This window comes from Peromyscus maniculatus, chromosome 22, assembly GCF_049852395.1.
Source record: "Peromyscus maniculatus bairdii isolate BWxNUB_F1_BW_parent chromosome 22, HU_Pman_BW_mat_3.1, whole genome shotgun sequence".
Lineage (NCBI taxonomy): Eukaryota > Metazoa > Chordata > Mammalia > Rodentia > Cricetidae > Peromyscus > Peromyscus maniculatus.
The window spans coordinates 20,002,203-20,024,973 of NC_134873.1; the positions used below are offsets into that span (position 1 = coordinate 20,002,203).

General features: G+C 44.1%; 2 protein-coding genes across 10 annotated transcripts in view; one reads left to right on the forward strand and one right to left on the reverse strand.

Moving 5' to 3' along the window:
* The window catches only part of LOC102904769 (protein FAM228B), a 25,352-nt gene extending 14,207 nt beyond the window's left edge, over positions 1-11,145 (reverse strand). The window contains exons 1-5 of one of the 6 annotated variants that reach the window (XR_013047268.1): positions 10,566-10,856; positions 10,316-10,455; positions 4,956-5,024; positions 3,670-3,861; positions 2,192-2,272 (exon numbers count right to left, since the gene is read on the reverse strand). Coding sequence is in view for 5 of the 6 variants with exons in the window: in XM_076559367.1 (XP_076415482.1) it covers positions 2,192-2,272; positions 3,670-3,861; positions 4,956-5,024; positions 10,316-10,455; positions 10,566-10,572 (489 nt within the window). In the remaining variant the exon portion in view is untranslated. Of the gene's footprint in view, positions 1-2,191; positions 2,273-3,669; positions 3,862-4,955; positions 5,025-10,035; positions 10,095-10,315; positions 10,456-10,565; positions 10,862-10,882 lie in introns of those variants that run through there. The other 5 variants (XM_015999988.3, XM_076559367.1, XM_042266913.2 and 2 more) reach the window with 5 other exon arrangements.
* Pfn4 (profilin family member 4) lies at positions 11,145-20,309 on the forward strand. Of its 4 annotated transcripts, none has more exons than XM_076559373.1 (6): positions 11,151-11,933; positions 12,136-12,358; positions 17,262-17,399; positions 18,480-18,585; positions 19,642-19,685; positions 19,870-20,309. In XM_076559373.1, the coding sequence occupies exons 2-5, from the start codon at positions 12,242-12,244 to the stop codon at positions 19,668-19,670; spliced, it is 390 nt and encodes a 129-aa protein (XP_076415488.1). In that variant the 5' UTR covers positions 11,151-11,933; positions 12,136-12,241; the 3' UTR covers positions 19,671-19,685; positions 19,870-20,309. The 4 variants fall into 4 exon arrangements, 3 of the variants coding, with proteins under 3 accessions (XP_015855477.1, XP_076415488.1, XP_042122850.1); XM_042266916.2 differs by having other exon boundaries at positions 11,298-11,535; XR_013047270.1 differs by having other exon boundaries at positions 11,302-11,535; positions 19,642-19,785.
* The last annotated feature ends 2,462 nt before the right edge of the window (positions 20,310-22,771 follow it).

The following is a 22,771-nucleotide window of genomic DNA, read 5'->3' on the forward strand; positions in this document are numbered from 1 at the left end:
GGAATAATCCTTCTGTATACTGTGAAAATGTGTTGCTCTCATTGTTAATAAAAGGGTGATTGGCTAATATATAGGTAGGCAGGATTTTCAGGGCAGAGAGAATGCTGGGAGGAAGAAGGGGGAATCTGCCAGGCAGTGGTGGTGCATGCCTTTAATCCCAGCACTCGGGAGGCAGAGGCAGATCTCTGTGAATTCGAGGCCAGCCTGGTCTACAGAGTGAGTTACAGAACAGGCTCCAAAACTACACAGAGAAACCCTGTCTCAAAACAAAAAACAAAAAACAAAAAAAAAAAGAAGGGGGAGTCAGAAGAGTGTCCATCCAGACACAGAGAGGAAACAGGAGATACAAGATGAAAGAGAGGTAATGCCACATGACAGAATGCAGAATAATAGAAATGGGTTAATTTAAGTTGTAAGAGTTATCTAGTAACAAGTCCAAGCTATCGGCTGAGCATTTATAATTAATATTAAGTATCTGTATGGTTACTTGGGAGTGCTTGCCGAGACACAGAGAAACTCTACCTACTGGGTGTCTCTAAGTTGTTCAGGCTAGCCTTCAACTTGTGGATCATCCTTGTCAGCCAGAGGAGCTAGAATTACAGGCAGGCACAACCACACCTGTATAAAAACTTCATTAACAAATTAGTGTTACTAAAATTACTTGAATGTAACCATACATTTTTTTAAGACAGTGCTAGATGTGATGCTGCAGACAGAGGCTGGTGCATCTCTATGTGTTTGAGGCCAGCCTGGTCTCCATAGTGAGCCCCCAGGACAGCCAGGGCTATAGAGACAAACCCTGTCTTGAAAAACCAAAAAGAAAAAGAAAGAAAGAAATTCACTTTCCCACCAACTACCAGGACATGGTGGCCCCTCATGTCCTCACTGTGTAAAAGGCCTCTGCTTCCTGTGTGATTCAGCTCATCCATGTCACACACTAAGAGACCAGAACAATGCTTTGAGGGTCTGCCTGCAATCTCCTGCCCTGTTCTGCCTCTCAGTGCCTCCCCTAGAAGCCTTGTTCACTCATCTCCGTCTGTGCTGGTCGGTTTTCTTGTCAGCCTGACACAGCAGGGTCATTTGGGAAGAGGGAGCCATCGCTGAGAAAAGGCTTCCTTTCCCTTTTGCTGGCGCACTGCCGACGCCCACGTCGGTGGGGATGTCTGAACTAAAGCATGTCTGCCCCCCGAAGTCCTGCTGTCTGACACACCTGGCTCTTGCACTGCCCTTTGCTCTGGCTGCTTCTGCACACGCGGTCACGCCAAGGCCACACAACTGTTTCCTGTTCCTTTCCACCCTCACCAGTATCTTATGTACTCAATGCCTTTAGGTTGCATGCACGTGTACAGGACGAGATAAAATAACTGCCGGGTCACAGAGCAGCTACAGAGATAAGCTTCATAAAAGCATTTGTAAGAGCAATACTTAGTCTGTGGGAAAATGACAGCATGGCAAGGTGGAGTACAGGACTAAAGACTCATTTACGCTCTGACGTTCACAGGTGCTGCTGTGACAACCTCATCCTTAACTGCCTCTCACAGCAGCAGGGGAGATGCATTTCCTTAAGAGACAGCAGGGTTAGGGCTATAACTCAGTGGTAGAATGAATGCCTAATAGATAGAAAAAAACCAAACATTTGGTTAACACCAACTACTTTTAAATAGATAAAGAAAGAAGTCCAGAAAGATATATAAAAATGTTAATGAGCTAGTTTTGGGTAATTGGATTTTTTTTTTAATATTATGAATTTAAATTAATTTTTTTTTCACTTACTATAAGAACGTATCAGACTGGGTGTGGTAGCCCCGTCTTTAATCCCAGTACTAGAGGCAGAGGCAGGTGGATCTCTGTGAGACCAACCAGGTCTACAGAGTGAGTTCCAGTACAGCCAACGCTACATAGAGAAGCCCTGTCTCAAAACAAAACAAAAGAATGTATTACTTCTGTAACAAAATTTAAAGTCTTTGAAAATGTTTAAACATTTCCTATTACTCAGTTATTATACAATGTTTTCGTATTTTCTGAGATTAACTCATCTTTGGCCTTTGGGTTATTTAGTCCTTTCTAAAATATAGATAGGAAACCACTCCAACAATGCTACTGAACTTTAAGGACTCACTCAAGGGCAAGCAACACAAATGTTAAGTCTGCTCATCAGACACATACCACCACAGTTAAGAAACCCACATACCTTTAGAAAATTGGGGTCCTCTTTGCTCATATAAAAAGGATCATATTCTTTTGGATCATAATGCTCTATAAATGCATTTCCCTATAAAAAGGAAATAAAACCACACATAAGAAGTACACGATTAATTTTGATGCTATCAGAACTCAAGAGTTACAGTTTGTATCCCCTGCCCTCAATCATAAGGGACAAATGGGAGGCATTGGGCTACAGTCCCGGCCCTACACAGTTCCAGTCTTACGCTTCAGAATAGCACCAATGCCTTAATGCCATCCCTTCATGCACAAGACATTTCAGTGGGTGAAGGCCCTAGCACTGATGACCTCAGTTCAATCCCCAGAACTAACAGTGTGGAAAGAGAACCCTGACTTCCCTGAGAGCTCATCACACACACACACACACACACACACACACACACACACACACACACACACACACGATAAATACAATTTAATTTAAATTAAAAGAATATATTGTCGGCTGGAGAGATGGCTCAGCGGTTAAGAGCACTGGCTGCTCTTCCAGAGGTCCTGAGTTCAACTCCCAGCAACCACATGGTGGCTCACAACCATCTGTAATGAGATCCGGCACGTAGGCAGAACACTGTATACATAATACACAATAAACAAATCTTTAAAAAAAAGAATATATTGTCTATATCAGAGTATAGATGGTACATAAACAGAAGAGAGAGAGGCAGTGTGGTGGTATTATGTTCCCCAAAATATTGTGTACCTTAATAAACTTATCTGGGGTCAGAGAACAGAAAAGCCAGTAGTTAGGCAGTGATAGTACATGCCTTTAATTCTAGCATTTCAGAGGCAGAAATCCATCTGGGATCTCTGTGAGTTCAAGGCCACATTGGAAACAGCCAGGCATGGTGACTCACGCCTTTAATCCCAGAAAGCGAGCCTTTAATCCTAGGGAGTGATGGTAGAAAGCAGAAAGGTATATAAGGCGTGAGGACCAGAAACTAGAAGCATTTGGCTGGTTAAGCATGTGGCTGGTTAAGCTTTCAGGCTTTGAAGCAGCACAGTTCAGCTGGGATTCCTTCTGGATGAGGACTCAGAGGCTTCCAGTCTGAGGAAACAGGACCAGCTGAGGAACTGGTGAGGTGAGAGAGCTGTGGCTTGTTCTGTCTCTCTGACCTTCCAGTATTCACCCCAATAACTGGCCTCGGGTTTGATTTTATTAATAAGAACTTTTAAGATTCATGCTACAAGGCAGGACTGTTTGGATGACTGAACAAAGATAATTATGACTTTTAAAGCACTGTAAGAATTATAAGATGAGGCCGGGCGGTGGTGGTGGTGCACGCCTTTAATCCCAGCACTTGGGAGGCAGAGGCAGGCGGATCTCTGTGAGTTCGAGGCCAGCCTGGGCTACCGAGTGAGTTCCAGGAAAGGCGCAAAGCTATATAGAAAAACCCTGTCTCGAAAAACCAAAAAAAAAAAAAGAATTATAAGATGACTTCTTAGTACCTTCTTATTTACATGTCTCAAAAAACTGTCTAATTCTTGTCGTCTCCTCTTTTTAATCTTCTTATGTGAACAAACTTTTTCTATAATTTTCTTCTGTAGAGGATCTGCCACACACTCAACCCATTTTTTATACAACATCTCTTTTCTTCTTGCATTTAAGAAGTCATGATGATATAAATACTTATCTAGTTCCTAGTAAATGGAACAGAAAGACAAAAAATATTATCCTGAAGGTTTTATGTCTTAAAATCTTGTAAAACTTAAAGTTCATAAGCTTAAATTATTCTAAAAAATAACCTGCCACTGGGGGCTGGAGAGACGGCTCAGTGGTTAAGAGCACTGGCTCCTCTTCTAGAAGTCCTGAGTTCAATTCCCAGCAACCACACAGCATGCAGACAGAGCACTCATGACAAAAGAAAAGAAAAGAATAACCCATCATTCAATCATTTAATCCTTTATTTGGCTTCCACCATTTGGCACACACTGCTGAAAACAAAGGCACATGGACACTGGAGGCAACATGCCCAACCTTCCTGACAATCAAATAAATACACCGGGCCAGTGAGATGACTCAGCAGGAGAGAAGCTTGTCACTCAAGCCTGGCAACCTGAGTGTGACCCCCAGAACCCACAGAAAGGTGAAAAGCCGATTCCACAAAGTTGTCCTCTGATGTCCACATGTGTACCATGGCACGTATGTCCACACACATATCACACACACACACATATATACAATAATAATAAATAAAAATTGTATTTAAGACCAGCAGTGGTAGTACATGCCTTTAGTCCCAGCATTCAGGAAGCAGAGGCAGGTGGATCTCTGTGAGTTCGAGGCCAGCCTAGTCTACAGACCTAGTTCCAGGATAGCCACGACTACACAGAGAAACCCTGTCTCAAAAAAAAAAAAAAAGTTTTACTTAAGGAAAATAAATCAAATATACCACACAGTGGGAGGAGAGACAATATAGCAACATTGTATATGTTAAAAGTGAACTCATACTAGAAGTTATTTTATGTGTGTGCATGTGTGGTGTGCATGTATGTGTGTGGGCAGGTATACTCACCTGTACAGTGTTGACGGAAGTCCCTCAAAGCACAGGAAACTGGCAGTCATTAAAACACTCTCAGTGATGTGTGCCACTTAATCCCAATGGCTAATGAGTGTTTCTAATTCTATTTCCAGTATTATCTAAAACTTTGAGTCTTACTCACAGTTGTTAAGTAAATACTACATTGAAAATGTAAAAAAATTATTTAAGAGGCATTTTGTAGTCAATTCTTACCTTCATTACATAATTTTCTCTATATAATATTGACTGAACAGCTGCATCAGTATCTTCTTTAGCTAAAGCCTAAAAGAACAGAATTATTCCAAAAATCAAATCTTGAAAAATCATTAGCATTATCTGTGCTTATTCTATTTTTATGTGAAAGGCATATCCCTGAAGCATTCTCTGTAAATCCTATTTTTCTGTATCACTAAGCACTTTTTCAAAAACTATTTTGATCTTTCTGTTCTTGGTTACAGCAGGAAATAATTAATCTCACAGGCATTTTGAGTCCCAGGACAGTCAAATGACTTGCCCAGAGTCTTGTCGTAGTCAGAATCATCTTTTCCCACATCTGGTAAAATGTTTTTACCTTTCTGGGTTAAGACAGACATGCACAGGCCTACATTTGACAGACTAACCTCTCTGTAAGTCTTATGTAAGATTATGCCTGTCCAGCACCACCTTAGGCAAACCCATACCTAGAAAAAAGCCACCAAAGGAAAACAACACACGGTCTAAGAAAGGGCGGCATTCCATTTCCTGTTCCTATTCTCACTCTTTTATAATGAATTCACCTATTGATTTGTCTTTGAAAATTGCTTTTTAAAAACTAAAATGTAGAGCCGGGCATGGTGGCGCACATCTTTAATCCTAGCACTCAGGAGACAGAGGCAGGAGGATCTCTGTGAATTTGAGACCAGCCTTTGTAGAAAGTTCCAGGACAGCCAGGGCTGTTATACAGAGAAACTTTGTCTCAAAGAAACAGAAAGAGAGAGAGAGAGAGAGAGAGAGAGAGAGAGAGAGAGAGAGAGAGAGAGAAAAGGAAGGAAGGAAGGAAGGAAGGAAGGAAGGAAGGAAGGAAGGAAGGAAGGAATTAAAATTAAAAAAAACTAAAATATAAAGACTGTGGATAAAATGAATCATGGATTATATTTTTAATCCACAAACTTACAAATATATATGAAATAAAAAAGTATAATCAATAATCAAATAGATGGCTGGATCTTTATAAAATATAAGAGGCATCTGCTCTTAAAGTCTTCCTACACTGTTCTAAGACATGATCTTAGAATGTATAGCCCAGGTTGGCCAGGATTCATTATATAGCCCCGGCTGACCTCAATTAGTGCCCATCCATTCATTGTCTCAGCCTCCCAAGCGCTGGGATTACAGGCCTGTGCCACAAACCCAGCCCGTTGTGTGTTCCTTTAATTAATTTTCCATGACAATCGACCAGTTGCTTGATAGACTGAAACATTTTTTCTCAAAGGCAGTAGGGACATAAATACAATTGAAATAAATACATTTATCATTAATGAAGACCTTACAACTACCAAATAAGTTTACGTGTTTTTGTGTGGGTTTGGTGAGCTTTTTGTTGTTTGTTTTTTGTGGGTTTTGGGTGGGGGTGTTGTTTGTTTTTGAGACAGAGCTTTACTATATAGTCTTGGCTGTCCTAAAGCTCACTATGTAGACCAGACTGTCCTCAAATTCAGAGATATGCTTGCCTCAGACTCCTGAGTACTGGGATTAAAGTCTGAGCCACCACGCCCAACTGAACCACAATTCAAACTCAAATGTGTGTCTACTAGTTTGGGGGGAACAGGGTCTGGCTATGTATTCCAGCCTGGCCCAAAACTTGCCCAGGAGTCTTAGACTTGTGGTCGATCCTCCTGCCTCAACCTCCCAAATGCAAGGATTGCATGTGTGAACCAATACCCTTGGTTTCAAATATCATTTTCTTTCCTCCTTCTGCACAGAGGGTTGCTGATTCTGACAAGACTGCTGTCCTTAACTAAGATGAGTAATGGATTAATGTTCTAGCTCCATATTAAAATACAAACAAAACAACAACAACAAAACAAAACAAAAAAACAGCAATCTGAAGACACTGGAAAGTGGCCAAACTGCCCACACAGCAGCCCTATCCCTTATGACCAACTAGTTTCTTTCTTTCTTTTTTTTTTTTTTTTCTTTTTTCTTTTTTTGGTTTTTCAAGACAGGGTTTCTCTGTGTAGCTCTGTGCCTTTCCTGGAACTCGCTTTGGAGACCAGGCTGGCCTCGAACTCACAGAGATCCACCTGCCTCTGCCTCCCAAGTGCTGGGATTAAAGGCGTGTGCCGCCACCACCGCCCGGCTGACCAACTAGTTTCAACCAGAGCTAAAGGAGGTAAAACTCACATGCACGTGGTGTCACTGGCTGAAGAATTTAAAAGGCAAAACTCCTGGCCAACTATGGAAGACGTTTTCCCCCAAGTGCTGGAGATTAAGCCTTGTGCATGCCAGGCAAGTGCTCTGCCAATGAACCACATCCTCAGGCCCAACCATTAAGAGATGAGAGGAGACGTCTCTAAGGGATCCATAGAAAGGGTGCCACAAATTCCACAAATGAACTGGCCAAATCTCTGGTAAGCACTTGAACTTGTGGACAGGGCTCTATGCAGCCCAACCAAAGCTTAAGAAAAGCAGAGTGGCTCCACCTGCTGCCAACTGGTGGACAAAATTTGGAGCCTGAATTCAGCAAAATTAACTGTCTCTTAAGTTTAATATTTCAGTGACATAAAAGAATCAAGGTCCTCTATAATGTATCATTTATAATGCCTTAAAATAGACATAGAGGAAAAGGAAAATGTGGCCCATAGTTAAGAAAAAAAATCAGCAGAACTAGGACCACCCATATATTGTAACTGAAATATAAAGCCTTTGGGGGTGTGGGCATGGTACATGGAATTAGCCCTAATTCCACTTATCACAGGTACTTAGGAGCAGGAAGCAGGAAGACAAAGAGTTGAAGGCCAGGCTACACAATACAGTGAGGTCCTAACTAAAAGTAAAAAAGCAGAGGTGGGGTGGGGGGGGATGATGTTGGAATGGCTAAAAATATACTAACAATGAACGGACAGACTTAGCAAGCAAACAGAAACAAGAAAAGAGCCGGGTGGTGGGGGTGCACACTTGTAATCCCAGCACTCAGGAGGCAGAGGCAGGTGGATCTCTGTGAGTTCGAGGCCAGCCTGGTCTACAGAGCTAGTCCAGGATAGGCTCCAAAGCTACAGAGAAACAAACAAACAAACCAAAAAAAAAAAAAAAAATGGTGGGAAAATCCAGTTCCTACACTTTAAAAAGAGACAGATTTCCATGAGTTTAACAGAAGGTTTAAGATGACATAAACAACAATCGGTGACTGTGAGTTCCAGGAAAGGCGCAAAACTGCACAGAGAAACCCTGTCTCGAAAAACCAAAAAAAAAAGATGAGAAAGACCAAGATGGGGTAGAACTAAGATGAGAGAATTAAGATAGAACTTAGAGGGGACAGCAGATAATCAGGCAAGAAAGGAGCTGGACATGAGAGCAGAAGCGAAACTGTATAGATGGAATATTATCCCAGAGGAATGAAGTAGACAGACAAAAGAGCTCGGTGTACTTAAATTCTTTTCCCGAAAATAATTCAAGCTTTTTTTTTTTGGTTTTTTCGAGACAGGGTTTCTCTGTAGTTTTGGAGCCTGTCCTGGAACTCACTCTGTTAGACCAGGCTGACCTCAAACTCACAGAGATCCACCTGTCTCTGCCTCCCAATTGCTGGGATAATGGCATGTGCCACCGCCGCCAGGCAATGGATGAACTTTGAAAATATTATTCCAAGTGAAAGAAAGAAGCCAGTCACAAATGACCATATATCATATGACTCATTTGTATAAATGCCTTAGGATAGGCAACTCCACAGAAATAGAAAGCAGATTACTGTTACCTATAACTAGGGGCAAAGAGAATGAGGAGCAATTGCCAGAGGAAATCATTTCTTTTTAGGAATGATGAAAAGATTCTAGAATTAAGAGCATGGTAGCAGTTACAGTCTTGTGAACTGACTAAAAGGATACTGAATTGTACACTCTAAAGTAGTTATGTTTTATAAATTATATCTCACTATTAAAATTTCAATACTAAAGAACCTAATTTTAAAAAAGGACAAAATATTTGAACAAACTTTACCAAAGAAGACACACAAATAGCAAGCAAAGATGCCTTAAAAACGAATTAAGTCCTTTAACTATACAATAAAACTTAAGACTATACCAAATGTTGCCTAGAACATGAAAAAACTCTTATTATACCCTGCCAGTGGGAATGTAAAGTAACAACTTTGGAAAACAGTTTGAAAGCTCCTTAAAATGTTAATTTACCGCACAACTAAATGTTACCCAAGAAAAATTAAAACATGTCCATATAATCCATGAATGTGACTGCTTAGGAGAGCGTGCTTTATTTATTTATCTATCTATTTGTTTATTTTTGTTTTTGGTTTTGATTTTTTTTTTTTTCTTGAGACAGGGTTTCTCTGTGTAACAGCCCTGGTTGGCCTAGCACTCTCTTTGTAGCTCAGTCTGGCCTTGAACTCAGAGATCCGCCTGCCTGCCTCCTGAGTGCTGGGATTAAAGACAGGTGCCACTTGGCTAGAAGAGCTTTTAATTGCTCCAAATTGGAAACAACCCAAACGTCCATCAGTGAGATGGACAAACTAGAATATATCCATTGAATAGAGTAGCAGTTGCTAAAAAGAGGACTGGAATAGTGAGACATACAATAGTATGGATGAACTGAAAGATAATTTTAAGTCAAAGAAACCAGGTAAAAAAGAATACATAAGAGTCAGGCATGGTGGCACACACCTTTAACCACATCACTCAGGAGGATGAGGCAGGTGGATCTCTGTGAGTTCGAGGCCAGCCTGTTCTACAGAGCAAGTTCCAGGACAGTCAGAGCTACAGAGAGATACCCTGACTCAAAAAACAAACAATCAAAAACAAAAACCATGTAATTTTTCACTGCATAAAAAATTTTTTAAGGTGCTGGAGAGATGGCTCAGAGGTTAAGAGCACTGGCTGTTCTTCCAGAGGACCTGAGTTCAATTCCCAGCAACCACATGGTGGCTCACAACCATCTGTAATGAGATCTGGCGCCCTCTTCTGGCCTGAAGGGATACATGCGGGCAGAACACTTGGCTTGTATACATAATAAATAATAAATCTTAGAAAGAAAAATTTAAGAATAAGCAAAATAATGGCTTCAGGAGCATACACATTCCCAAACTTACCAAATTATGCACTTTGAGTGTAAGTATTTATTGCATACCAATTATATACCTTAATAAAACTGGAAAAAAGGACAACATAGCAAAGTTGAAGTAGGTTTTTAAACAGCTTTGTTATATTAAAAAAGGATTTAAAATCAATGGCTTGTGATTATACTTTAAGAAGCTCTCCAAAGAAGGGCAAAGGGGATAGAGGAGGATAGAAAAAAAAAAAAAAAAACCCGCCCAAACTTAGTCCAAGGCACCTCCCTAAGCAAGGACCTCAGAAGCCACACAACTATACCTCCATAAAAGAGAGCGACTGTGGTTCCAACCATTCTTTGGAGCTCTTGCGCCTAGGAAGCATGCCAGTTACCATATCCTCTTGGCTCCTCCCCGTTTTCATTGTGGTAGGTCGCCAAGTTAACAGTGCCCCTAGAAAAGCTAAAACAGCATTTATTTTGTAATGACAATTCGCCATAAGTTCCTCTTCCGCTTAATAATCAACCCGCGTGACCGTGGGCCCCTACTGGAAGGAGTCTTCGAAAACTGACCATCCATCGATCGATGTTTCAAGTTGCCACGCGGCCGGGCTCTTTTGGAGCCCTCGTGGCTAATTAAGGTGCTAGTCAAGCCGAGTGGTCATCCGACTAGCCTCTAGGATTCTAATTTCTAGCAGTTTCCTAAATTCCTGAAGCTACCGAGGCACCACCGGGCTCTTGGGGAAGGAAGGGAATCCTGGCCGAAATTCAGGCCTTCACGCTCCAAGGGGCCCAGAGCCCTTCTTCCCCAGGCCGTGCATGGGAGGGAGAAGGGGACACCTCCGAGCCCGTGCCCACGGTGGACCTTAGGGGCAGCCAGGCCCGCTCACCGGGGAGCAGGGCCCGCGAGGGACCCCGGTCCCCGAAACGCGCCCCGGCTCGCTCGCTCGGACGCAGACCGCGTGCGTGCGCAGGGCCGCCCGGCGGTGCGAGGCCTCGACCCCCCTCTGGGCGGCGGGCAGGGCTGGCGGCTCTCCGGCACCCCCGTGCGCCCGCGGCCCCAGCTCGAGCCCGTGTGTGGCTTCAGAACGCGCGCGAACGTTCGGGGTTTCCGTCTCCTGGACGCGGCCCCGCGCGCGCTCGGCCACGGCCGGGGAAGGGGGTAGGGTGTGGGCAACCCGGACTCGGACCCGGAGACGCGCGGGCCTCCAGCCTGGGGCGGGGGCGGGGCCGGCCTCGCCCTAACAGGCAGCGGTCACAGCCAATCAGCTTTCGCGCCTGTCTCCTCTTAGGCTCCGCCCACGCCCCGCCCCTGGCGGAGCTTTGACGCTCCCGTTGCCCTGGTACCCGGTGTGTAGCTCCCATCACCCGCCAGGACTTTAGGTCCGGTTCGGCTCGCCCCCTCCCGCCATCCGTCACTTCTCAGAGGGACGCTGGGCGAGCCTCCCGGTGGTGAACGAGCAACCTGCGGCGGTTGGCTCGACGAGAGCCGTCCAACATGGCGGCTCCCGGGCAGGAAGTGGAGCTCTAAGGGGCCGCCAAGGTGGGCTTTAGAGCCGGGGCTGTGGACCAGTGTCTGTCTCTCCCAGCGTGGATGCTGGCCCAGGAGGAGGAATGAAGGGGTTATCTTACATAACTCGGCTCTTCTCCATCGGTGCTCTTGAGATTCTTTGGATAACCGGTTGCCTTTTTCTGTTTTTACTGTATTTTACTTTTATTTACTTACTCGTTCGTTTTTGCGGGGCTGAGAAGTGAACGGGGGATTTTTTTTTTTTTTCTCCCCGCTCTACCGTTGATATTTCATCCGCAGAACTTTAGTTTTTTTTGTTTTTTGTTTGTTTTTTTAAAAGACGGGGGTCTCTCTGGCTCTGACCTTGTATGACCTTCCTGCCCCTAGAGTACCTGAGATGATAGGCATGGACTTGTGTTTTTAAATCCCAGGTAATTCTCATGTAAATCATTACATAGATACCTAAAAATGTTGAGGCTCTGATTTTTTTTTTCCAAACTCTGCTTCATAAGCCAGTCTGTGAACTCTGATTTTTTATAGTTTTTGTTGTTGTTGTTGTTGTTGTTGTTGTTATTTTTGTTTTCCTGGGTATTGGTGAACACCAGATGATGAACGCCGTTTTCACTCTTCCAGGGTTTTAAAGGACACCCACTGATCACTAAAACTGAAGTATCAGAGGCCCTTGTATACTCATACGTGGAGGCTTCGACTACAGTTCCTGGTTCAGAGCTGAGGAAGCATGAGTCACTTACAAAACTTACTGTTAGATACCCTACTAGGGACGAAGCATGTGGACAGTGCGGCCCTCATCAAACTCCATGAAAGGAGCCTGTGTGTGACATCACCAGGATTTAGTGTAAGAGGGGGAAAAAGAAAACTCTTAAAAAAAACTAACTTTTTAGGTTAGCATACAAAGTATTGGTTTTTACCATATCATCTTCAGATATGTGTTGTGAATGAACTATGTAAAAAAAAATATGAACATGTTTGTCTCAACAGTGTCAGAATTTATTGAGTAATGATAAATTCACAAGGTACAATAGTTTCTGTGGTATCAGCTTGATAGATACGCCTGCTTTCCTCGGTAACCATGACTGAGGTGAACACGGGCTGTTTTATTCCCATCTGAATTACTAATATCAACTACTCTTGCATCACACAGCAATGCGTGCGTGTGCATACACATGTAATCATATGAAGTGTGTGTGTATGGTTCCAGAATAGCAATAAAGTATTAAGAAACTGAGGCGGGGTTCAAGAGTTTTCATAAGTCCTGAAAATCAGGGAAGCAGAAATGTCAGTAGAGCCGGGCAGTGGTGGCGCACACCTTTGATCCCAGCACTCGGGAGGGAGAGCCAGGCGGATCTCTGTGAGTTTGAGGCCAGCCTGGGCTACCAAGTGAGTTCCAGGAAAGGCAAAAAGCTACAGAGAAACCCTGTCTCGAAAACAAACAAACAAACAAAAATGTCAGTAGATATTTGATAATAGATATCGATAAATTAACAGAACTAGAGCTTTGAGAAAGAATCTGGTGAAACTTTGGTGACTAGTTAGACTCCTTCAGATCACGAGTTTGAGGGGAAAGCTTCAGAGTTGAGACCAGCTCTAGGGGAAAAAAGGGCAGGGCCGGGTCCAGACAGATGGGTAGACGGGTGGGACAGGTCCGGGTCAGTAGGAACCAATGTGATCTCAGTGTGGAGTCTGGGCAAGGGAGACTCTCCTTGGTCTGTTGTATATATTTCTTGTGCCTGTTTTTTCTGATATGATTTTAATATGTCTATATTGCCTCTATAGTGTCAGTTTACCCCCATACATTTATAGGGGAGCACTCTTTCTACTCCCAGGCACAAATCATTCTCCAGTCTGTGTTGTGTTGGTGGTGCTGAACAGACGTGCTATTCCTGTGTCCATCCAAGTTTCATTCATTCATTCCTGCCCACAATGCCCTTCTCTATACCCTCTCCTGCTTCCGCTGGTTCCCTTCCTCTCTCAATTCCTTCTGTTTTATTATGTGTATCCCATTATCCTATTTCCCACCTTCTTTAAGGGATATCCCTCCCTCCTTAGGAGCCCCTTTCTAATTTTGTCACCTGTACACACACACACACAGAAGTGAATACATACATACACATAGTTGTAAAGATTTGGTTTTATTTCTGTCTGCATGCCATGTGCACACAGTACCTACAGAGGGCGATAGAGGGCTTCAGATCCTTAAATTATACACAGTTGGTAGCCACAGGGCAGGTGGACAGTGGGAACTGAACCTAGGTCCTCTGCAAGCACTCTTACCTGCCGAGCTGTATCTCCAGCCTCATCCACATAGGATAAATCCAGGTTCTATATATAAAAGAAAATGGGGGGTGGAGGGAGCCAGAGAGAAAGCTTAGAGGTTAAGAGCAGTGGCTGTTCTTCCAAAGGTCCTGAGTTCAATTCCCAGCAACCACATGGTGGCTCACAACCATCTGTAATGAGATCTGGTGCCCTCTTCTGGTGTGCAGGTGTACATGCAGACATGACACTGTATACAAGATAGATAGATAGATAGATAGATAGATAGATAGATAGATAGATAGATAGATAGATAGATAGATAAAAACAAAAATTGGTTTTTTAAAAAAAGTGGTCGCCGGGCAGTGGTGGTGCACACCTTTAGTCCCAGCACTCAGGAGGCAGAGGCAGGTGGATCTCTGTGAGTTCGAGGTCAGCCTGGTCTACAGAGTGAGTTCCAGGGCAGCCTCCAATGCTACACAGAGAAACCCTGTCTTGAAAAAAACAAAAAACAAACAAACAAAAAAGTGGTGCTTGTCTTTCTGGTCTGTTTTATTAACCCTTAACACAATGATTCCAGCTGTAGCTATTTTTCTGCAAATGTCATTATTTCACTTTTCTTTTCCTTTTTTTTCTCCCTGAAACAGGGCCTCATTAGGTAGGCCAGGTTGGCCTCGAACTCACAAAGATCCTCCTGCTTCTGCCTCCCAAGTGCTGGGATGAAAGGCGTGCGCCGCCATGTCCAGCAGTTTCAATTTCTTCATGGCTGCATAAAATTACATTGTGTTTGTATACTGCATTTTCTTTATCCATTCATATATTGGCCGGCATCTAGGTAGGTTCCATTTCCTGGCTACTGTGACTACTACAGCCACAAGCGTGTCCACCTGCCTGTCTGTGCTGGCTATGTGGATTCAAAGTCCTTCCATCCTGTGTTCCCCAGAGTGGTATAGCTAGGTCACGTGGTAGTTCTAGGTGCAGCGGTTGGTTTGTTTGTTTGATGTTTTTTGATTTTTTTCAAGACAGGGTTTCTCTGTGTAGTTTTGGTGCCTGTCCTGGATCTCGCTCTGTAGACCAGGCTGGCCTCGAACTCACAGAGATCTTCCTGGCTCTGCCTCTCAAGTGCTGGGATTAAAGGTGTGGGCCGCCGCCGCCGCTGCCGCCACCGCCACCACCACCCTGCTCTAGGTATAGTTTTTTGGGGAAGAACTTCCATACTGATTTCCATGGTGGCTGCACAAGTTTACATTCACACCAGCAGTCAACTAAGAGTTCCTCTTATCTTTCCCCACATCCTTGCCAGCATTTATTGGTAGTTGTTTTCTTTTTTTTCTTTCTTTTCCATTTAAAAAAAAAAAAAGGTTTCATGTAGACCAGGCTAGCCTGTAACCTGCTAGGTAACCAAAGATGACCTTGAACCTCCTGCTTCTACCTCCCAATGCTAGGACTATATTCATGGAGGACCATATTCATGGAGCATCATGCCCGCTCTATGCAGTACTGGGGACTAAACCCAGAGCTTGGGCATGCTCAGCAAGTACTCTACCAACTGAGCTACATCCCTGCCTTCATTTGGTTTTGTTTTCTCAGTGATACTTATTCCGATTGGTCTATGGTGGAATCTCAAAGCACCACATATATACATAATGCCTTCAGAATTCAGAAAACTCTCCATGTTGGTGCTGGGAATTGAATCTGAGTCCTCTGCATGAGCTGCATACTCTTAACCACTGAGCCATCTCTCCAGAACTCTTATTTTTATATATGGATATGTGTGTATATCCGTTTATGTGTGCATCTGAGTGCAGTGCTCTTGGAGGCTAGAAGAGGGCTTCAAATCCTCGGGAGCTGGAGTTGTAGGCAGTCGTGAGCCACCTGATATGGATGTTAGGAACTGGACTCCTGTCCTTTGGAAGAGCGCAAAGTGCTCTTAGTTACTGAGCCATCTTTCCAGCCCCTCAAAGCAGTTTTAATTTGCATTTCTCTGGCAGATAAATGTTAGTTTTTCAAGTATTTGTTTAGTATTTGGCCTTTTTATGTGTCTTTCCAAGAATCATCTATTCAGTTGATTGATTGATTGATTGATTGATTGATTGGCTGATTTGGGGATGTGGGTGTTTGAGTGTTGCAGTTCTTTGTATACCCTTGTGGGGTTTTTGTTGTTGTTGTTGTTGTTGTTTTATAGTTATTTACAATGGCTGCCCCTCAAGCCATGGCTCTCCTGATCAGCCCCTGCAATTCCGTTAATACCAGCAGCAGTTCACAACAAGGGCCACAACCTGAGGGGATTCTGTGCCCTCAGGCACCGACTCTTTCAAAGCTACTAAGGGAACTTTTCTAGATCTCTGTCCCTCTAAAGAACTCAAGATTCCAAGGTTGAGGTGGAATTCTGCTCGCTCAGAGAGACTGAATAGCAAGTAGCTCCTTTGCTGGTGTCTTCCAAAAAACCCAGAGTCCTTCCTGCCACCTCCACTTAAAAGTCCTTGCTCACTGGTTCCTCCATACCACTTCCTGTCAGCTACTTGCTGATTCAGCCTCCTGGCTGCAGGTTAATTTATTTAATCAAACAAATGTAGCATGTCTTTGCATCATTAAACAAAGATTCCACAGTAAAAACAAACCCTTGGTGTGTCCATCTTGGCCAGTGTGTAGTTGGCGTTTGTTTTGTGCTTTTTTGTGTTCCGTTGTCCCTTTGCTCTGACAATTGTTTTCTTTGTTGTACATAAACTTTTTAATTTCCTGTGACCCCATTTGCCAGTTCCTGAGGTGATTTCCTATGCTATTGGAATCCTCTTCCGAAAATCCTTTCCTGGAGGTATGCCTTTTAAACAGAAAAAGCCTTTTTCTACTAAAAAGCCATTGGAGGTGCTTTAGGATTCCAGACCACATACTCTGTCACAATCAGTAATTCTGTAGTTGGAAGAGCAGCCGTAGATAATGCCTAAAAGAGTAGGCATCCTCTAATGCAACTTTATGAACATTGGAACTTCAAAAAAAGAGCTGTTCTTTTTTCCAGTCATTTTTAAAAAGTGAAAACCATTCAGTCCCAGCCTTCAGGCCATTTTAAAAGGTAGTCAACCAAACTTGACTGGCCAGTGGGCCATGCTATGGGATGTTCTCTATGTTGTAAATGTGTTGCTATGATTGATTGATAAATAAACAGCTGACTGGCCAGTAGCCAGGCAGGAAGTATAGGCGGGACTAGCAGAGAGGAAAACTGGGGAAACAGGAAGGTGGAGTGGAAGAGACACAGCCAGCCGCCACCATGAAAAGTGAGATGTAAGGTACGGGTAAGCCACGAGCCACGTGACAAGGTACAGATGAATAGAAATGGGTTAATTTAAAATATAGAAACTAGATAACAAGAAGCCTGAGCCATTAGGCCAAACAGTTTAAATAATGTAAGCATTGGGATTGGCGGGAGCTGGAGAAAAACACTCCAGCTACAGGGCCATGCTTTTCTGACCTGGCCTATTTCACCTCTGTAGGTAATGCCAAGTGATGTTCGCACACTTCTAAATGGATTTGCCAAAAACCCACTGATAACCCGAAGGGAAGGGTTGTATTTCAAGGAAAAAGATTACAAATGTGTCCGGGCAGATGACTTTTCTCTTTATGCTAAGAATGTGAGTATTCAAGATGTGAAGACATATGGGTAAAAAAACTCAAGAATTTTACTTCAGTTTTCTTTACCCCTCCTGATGCTCTCTACATAACAGCCTAAGGTCATTACTGCCTTCGGTCCCAGGAAGGCACGTCTGAAAACACTCACAGAAGGCCTGGGGATGGACCTCAGTAGTAGAGAACTTGCCTAGAATGCGCAGAGCTCTGGGTTTGGTCTCCAGCACTGGAATGAAGTAAAGAATTAAAAAGCACTTCTTGTCCGAAAGTATTCTCAGCCCAATATCCTGGCTGTTGCAAGTATTTCCTGTAGAATCTGTGACCTGAGCTACCTCTTCCTGATATACAGTTCATCCTTTGTAGTGCTGTGACCTGCATGTCTGGGTCCTGAAGCCCTGACTGGGGACAGCGAAGGAATGAAGAAAGGACAGACACACAGACACATAAAGTGAAGCTGGGATCGGGTGGGGGTGTTTAAATACATTCCCAAAGCTCATACCCCTGTTAGGCACAAGAATGCCAAATCAGACACAGAGGTAGACAAGGAGTGGTTATTAGGGGGCTAAGATAGCCCAGAATACATAGTGATTAGGCTCTGGACCTGCAACATTCCAACCTCCCCACAGTCAGTGTATGGTATGTTTCGTCCAGAAACTTTTCTTCACAAAACGTGCAATATTAGTATGGAAAGCTGAAACCTTTCAGAAAACATCACTGAATTTCTCAAAAGAGTGGAAGATTAAAATACAAATACATGAATACAAATAAGTCAGGAAATTGTTGTTTTTGGGTTTTTGTTGTTGTTGTTTTGGTTTTCCAAGACAGGGTTTCTCTGTGTAGCTTTGGCACCTTTCCTGGAATTCACCCTGTAGCCCAGGCTGGCCTCGAACTCACAGAGATCCACCTGTTTCTGCCTCCCCAGTGCTGGGGCTAAAGGCGTGTGCCACCACCGCACAGCTCGGGGTGTGTGTGTGTGTGTGTGTGTGTGTGTGTGTGTGTGTGTGTGTGTGTGTGTGTGTCTGGGGTAGCTGCTGGCCTTGTGGTTCGGACCAAAGCCAGAGCATTCTCTTTTCTTCTTCATCCAGGAGAATACTGGTGTGGTGGTTGTGAAGACCCATCTGTATCTTCTGGTGGCCACTTACACTGCAGGCATGTATCCTAGTGTCTGCGTGGAAGCCACAGAGAAGTTGGGTAAGTTTGCCTCCCACTGAGGTGTGGGACCCTACTCAAACTAGTCAGGGGAGAATTTATTGGAGAATCCAGGGGCGGCTCACATAAACACAAAGTGTTGAGCTCAGGGAACAATGGGAAATTCAAGAGTGTGCCGCCATGCCTGACTAAAAGTCTGCTGACACTTAATACAGTCCTGGTCCCTACCATTTCCATCTGTCCTTAGGGGGGTCAAACCACCTTTCACAGGGGTCACCTAAGACCATCAGAAAACACAGATATTTACATTATGATTCATAACTAGCAAAGTTACAGATATGAGGTAGCAATGAAATAATGTTATGGTTGGGGGTCAGCACAGCATGAGGAACTGTATTAAAGGGTCACAGCATCAGGACGTTTAGAATCACTGTAGCAGAGGAAGGCAAACTGAATGACTTCCAGCAGTTAGGTTAAGAAAACAAGTAGAATTTTTGATGAGTGAAACACAGCTTTCATATTTTTCTTATTAACCGATTTTTTTAATGAAGGAGCACGCAGCAGGTTCTACTGTTCCCTGAGCCCTCCCCCACCCATTTTCCATTGACAGATATGTGTACCTTCATTCTCTGTGTGGAGAACTAACCACTCTCCAGAGCAGCTTAAATATCTCTACCGCTATGAAATCAAATTGAGGATTGCATAAATCTAGTATTGCTCTCCTAGTAGACACAGACCTCCACAAGGACAAGGCCTGTGGTTTTTTGTTTTGAGACTTATTTATTATGTATACAGTGTTCTGCCTGCATGTATGCTTGCAGGCCATAAGAGGGCACCAGATCTCATTACAGATGGTTGTGAGCCACCATATGGTTGCTGGGAATTGAACTCAGGACCTCTGGAAGAGCAGCCAGTGCTCTTAACCTCTGAGCCATCTCTCCAGCCCCAAGGCCTGTGTTTTAACTAGCCTGTCATCCTTGTGACATGACATGGTCCAGCACATGGTAGTCAGCCAACACTGCTTATTTGGAAATGAGTGAACTACACTGTAATGGAATTCACTGCTTGGAAATCATTAACATGCTGTGTTTCTTTCAGGAGAATATCTAAGAAAAAAAGGAAACTAAGTCATCAGACAACTGGTAAAGACACCTTTATTACCTTAAAAGGAAAGTCTAGATCCTTAAGAAGTAGTATTTTGTGGCTGAAAAACACTTGAGTGGAGATTAAAACAAAGACTGAGTTAAGGGAACATTTTTTTTTTCTCATTTCAAGAAGTCACCATCTCTAACTGGAAGGACCTGACCAGCTCGTTCCTTTTTTTAGGCATTGGTCACTGACTTGAAACCATAGTGCACTAATGACTTTTCGCAGCACGAGTCTGTTGGAGTCTCACCTCCAAGTCCCCACACATCCTGCCAGAGATTCCAAGAATGTCGGCCCTGGCCACTCCTGTGTGTGGGCCACACGCGCATTGAAGTTAGAGGACAGCTGTGGCGGTCAGCTCTCCTCTCCCGCCATGTGGGTGGTGGGAATGGAACTCGGGTCATAAGGGTTGGTGGCAATTAAACCCACTGGACCATCTCACCAGTTCCCCAGCCACTCTGTACCTAGGCCACGTCAGCGTCATGCCACCTTTAAAAATTAAAGTAATGCTTCTTCCTGTGGGGGGGGGGGAGGGACTTGCTAAGTACTTTCTGTCAAAGAAGTCGAGTTCCTGAGTTCAGTGCATTAAAATATAAAATATTATTAAAATATAGATTGCATTGCATGTGTGACAGCTGCCTTGTTCTCACCAATCATATGGGACCTGTGGGGCAGGGAGCCAATGCGAAGGTCACCCAATAATAGGCCACGATTCAGAGCATTGGATGGACACTCACTGTCTATCTTCAGGCATCGGCTATTGTTCGGCATTATAATGGCCTCAAACTCGGGAGATTTTCTGACCACCTCTCTCACTGTTTCTGAGTCTACATCTCTTAATAAGGCAGAATGGCTACTGAGTAACCTCTCTGAGAAAGGGTTCTTCCATTGGCCACCTGCTCATGATGATCAGGACAATAAGAGAGAGAACTTATTCTGATAATTTAGGGTTCTGCCATAGCCACTCCTGCCAAGGAAGCACCTTCCTTTCTCTGACAGCAGCCCCAGGCCAGGCTGGTCAGTGAGCCCTTTGGTGGACCATTCAGTGCACCCTCCAGTGCACCCTCCAGTGCACCCTCTAGTACACCCTCCAGTATTCCCTCCAGTACACCCTCCAGTATTCCCTCCAGTACACCCTCCAGTGCACCCTCCAGTATTCCCTCCTGTGCACCCTCCAGTGCACCCTCCAGTATTCCCTCCAGTGCACCCTCCAGTATTCCCTCCTGTGCACCCTCCAGTACTCCCTCCAGTATTCCCTCCAGTATTCCCTCCAGTATTCCCTCCAGTGCACCCTCCAGTATTCCCTCCTGTGCACCCTCCAGTACACCCTCCAGTATTCCCTCCAGTATTCCCTCCAGTGCACCCTCCAGTATTCCCTCCTGTGCACCCTCCAGTACTCCCTCCAGTATTCCCTCCAGTGCACCCTCCAGTATTCCCTCCAGTGCACCCTCCAGTACTCCCTCCAGTGCACCCTCCAGTGCACCCTCCAGTGCACCCTCCAGTACACCCTCCAGTGCACCCTCCAGTATTCCCTCCAGTGCATCCTCCAGTATTCCCTCCAGTGCACCCTCCAGTATTCCCTCCAGTGCACCCTCCAGTATTCCCTCCAGTGCACCCTCCAGTATTCCCTCCAGTGCACCCTTCAATACACACCCTCAGTGAACCTTTCAGTGCACACTTCATGAACTGCTTTTAGGGAGGAAATGGTTTGGATCTTTGGCCAAGAGAGAGCCTGGGAATACAAACTTAACTCGGCTTCGGCCAGATTGGATTGCCATGATCCTTAAGAATGATGATTATTTAAGTGAATGCACTGTTTTCCAGGTCCCTCTACAGTATACTTTACATGGACCAGAGGGACATGCAGCAGGTCTCTAAATATTGTAAGAAACCCCAGTCTCAAATATGACCCTTCTAAACAAAGTGTCTGGATGCAAACAGACTGGTTGGGACTGGGTTCGAGAGTGAGTCATTGTGATGGGATACCCCAATTACATGGCGAGGGGACACAGAGGCCCTGGTACCCAGGGAGGTACCCTTAGACTTCAGGGGCTGGGGAAGTGGTGGAGCTCTTTACATTAGTTTTGTCTCCTATATTCTATGCCACAATCAGCAACATAGTTGCTTGGTCTAGCTTTCTAGCTTTGATCGAGTCAAATCAAATCCTATGGCCTTTGCGGTTTTGACATTGTCAGGCAGAAAGACATCGTGTTCTGAATCCCAAAGACACTCTATTCTGGGAAAAACATCTTTTGGTGCTTATGAAATTCTCTCCTTTTTAAGTTTTATCCCACAACCTTTCAAAGAGTTTCCAACGTCAGTCTTTTTCTGAGTGTAGCTGCTAAGGGTCATACATTTGTTCTTAGTGGTCAATGTTCCCGCCGAAACCATTTACCCATTTAATTGCTTGGTTTTTAAAAGAGGTTAAGTTTCAAATTGATTTCTTTCATATTGAATAGCCTGCCGAATGCTAAGTAGCAATGAACCAACAGTAAATACCTCATCATCTCCACCACTGATAGGTTCACAATTTAGTAGGGTACACAGATTTGTGAGGCATATGATCATGGGATCAACCCTGCATAAGTTCAGATATGAAACAATCCCAGAGCACAGAGCCTGGAGCCACGGACTGTCCCAAGAAGCCCCCTTAGGGTTTTCTGAGACTCTAAAACTGGCATTAGAAGTGAGTTTGAAAGAGTAAGCATAGAAGAGTGCATGCCAGGGTGAAGGATGGCATATGACAGACAGTCAGAGTCGTGACACTTCCTGGCATGCGCAGAATGGTGAGGAGTTCAAGACAGATGGAAAACAGTATGTGTGGCTATTCCCCAAGAGAAAGGGATGCTCTCCTCACGTCCTCTCAAAGGACATCGGTAATTACAGACAACACTTTTATAATACTTAAGTTGGGGATGTAGCTTAGGGATAAAACACTTCCCTAGCATGCTAGAAGACCTGAGGTCCAGCCTCAGTGCTCCTGAAATAAAAAATACGTATAAATACCCTAACTTAGTCTTAATCTATTAGAATACAAAAATATTAAAGAATATTAAAAACTTGGGAAAAGTAAGCTGCTCAT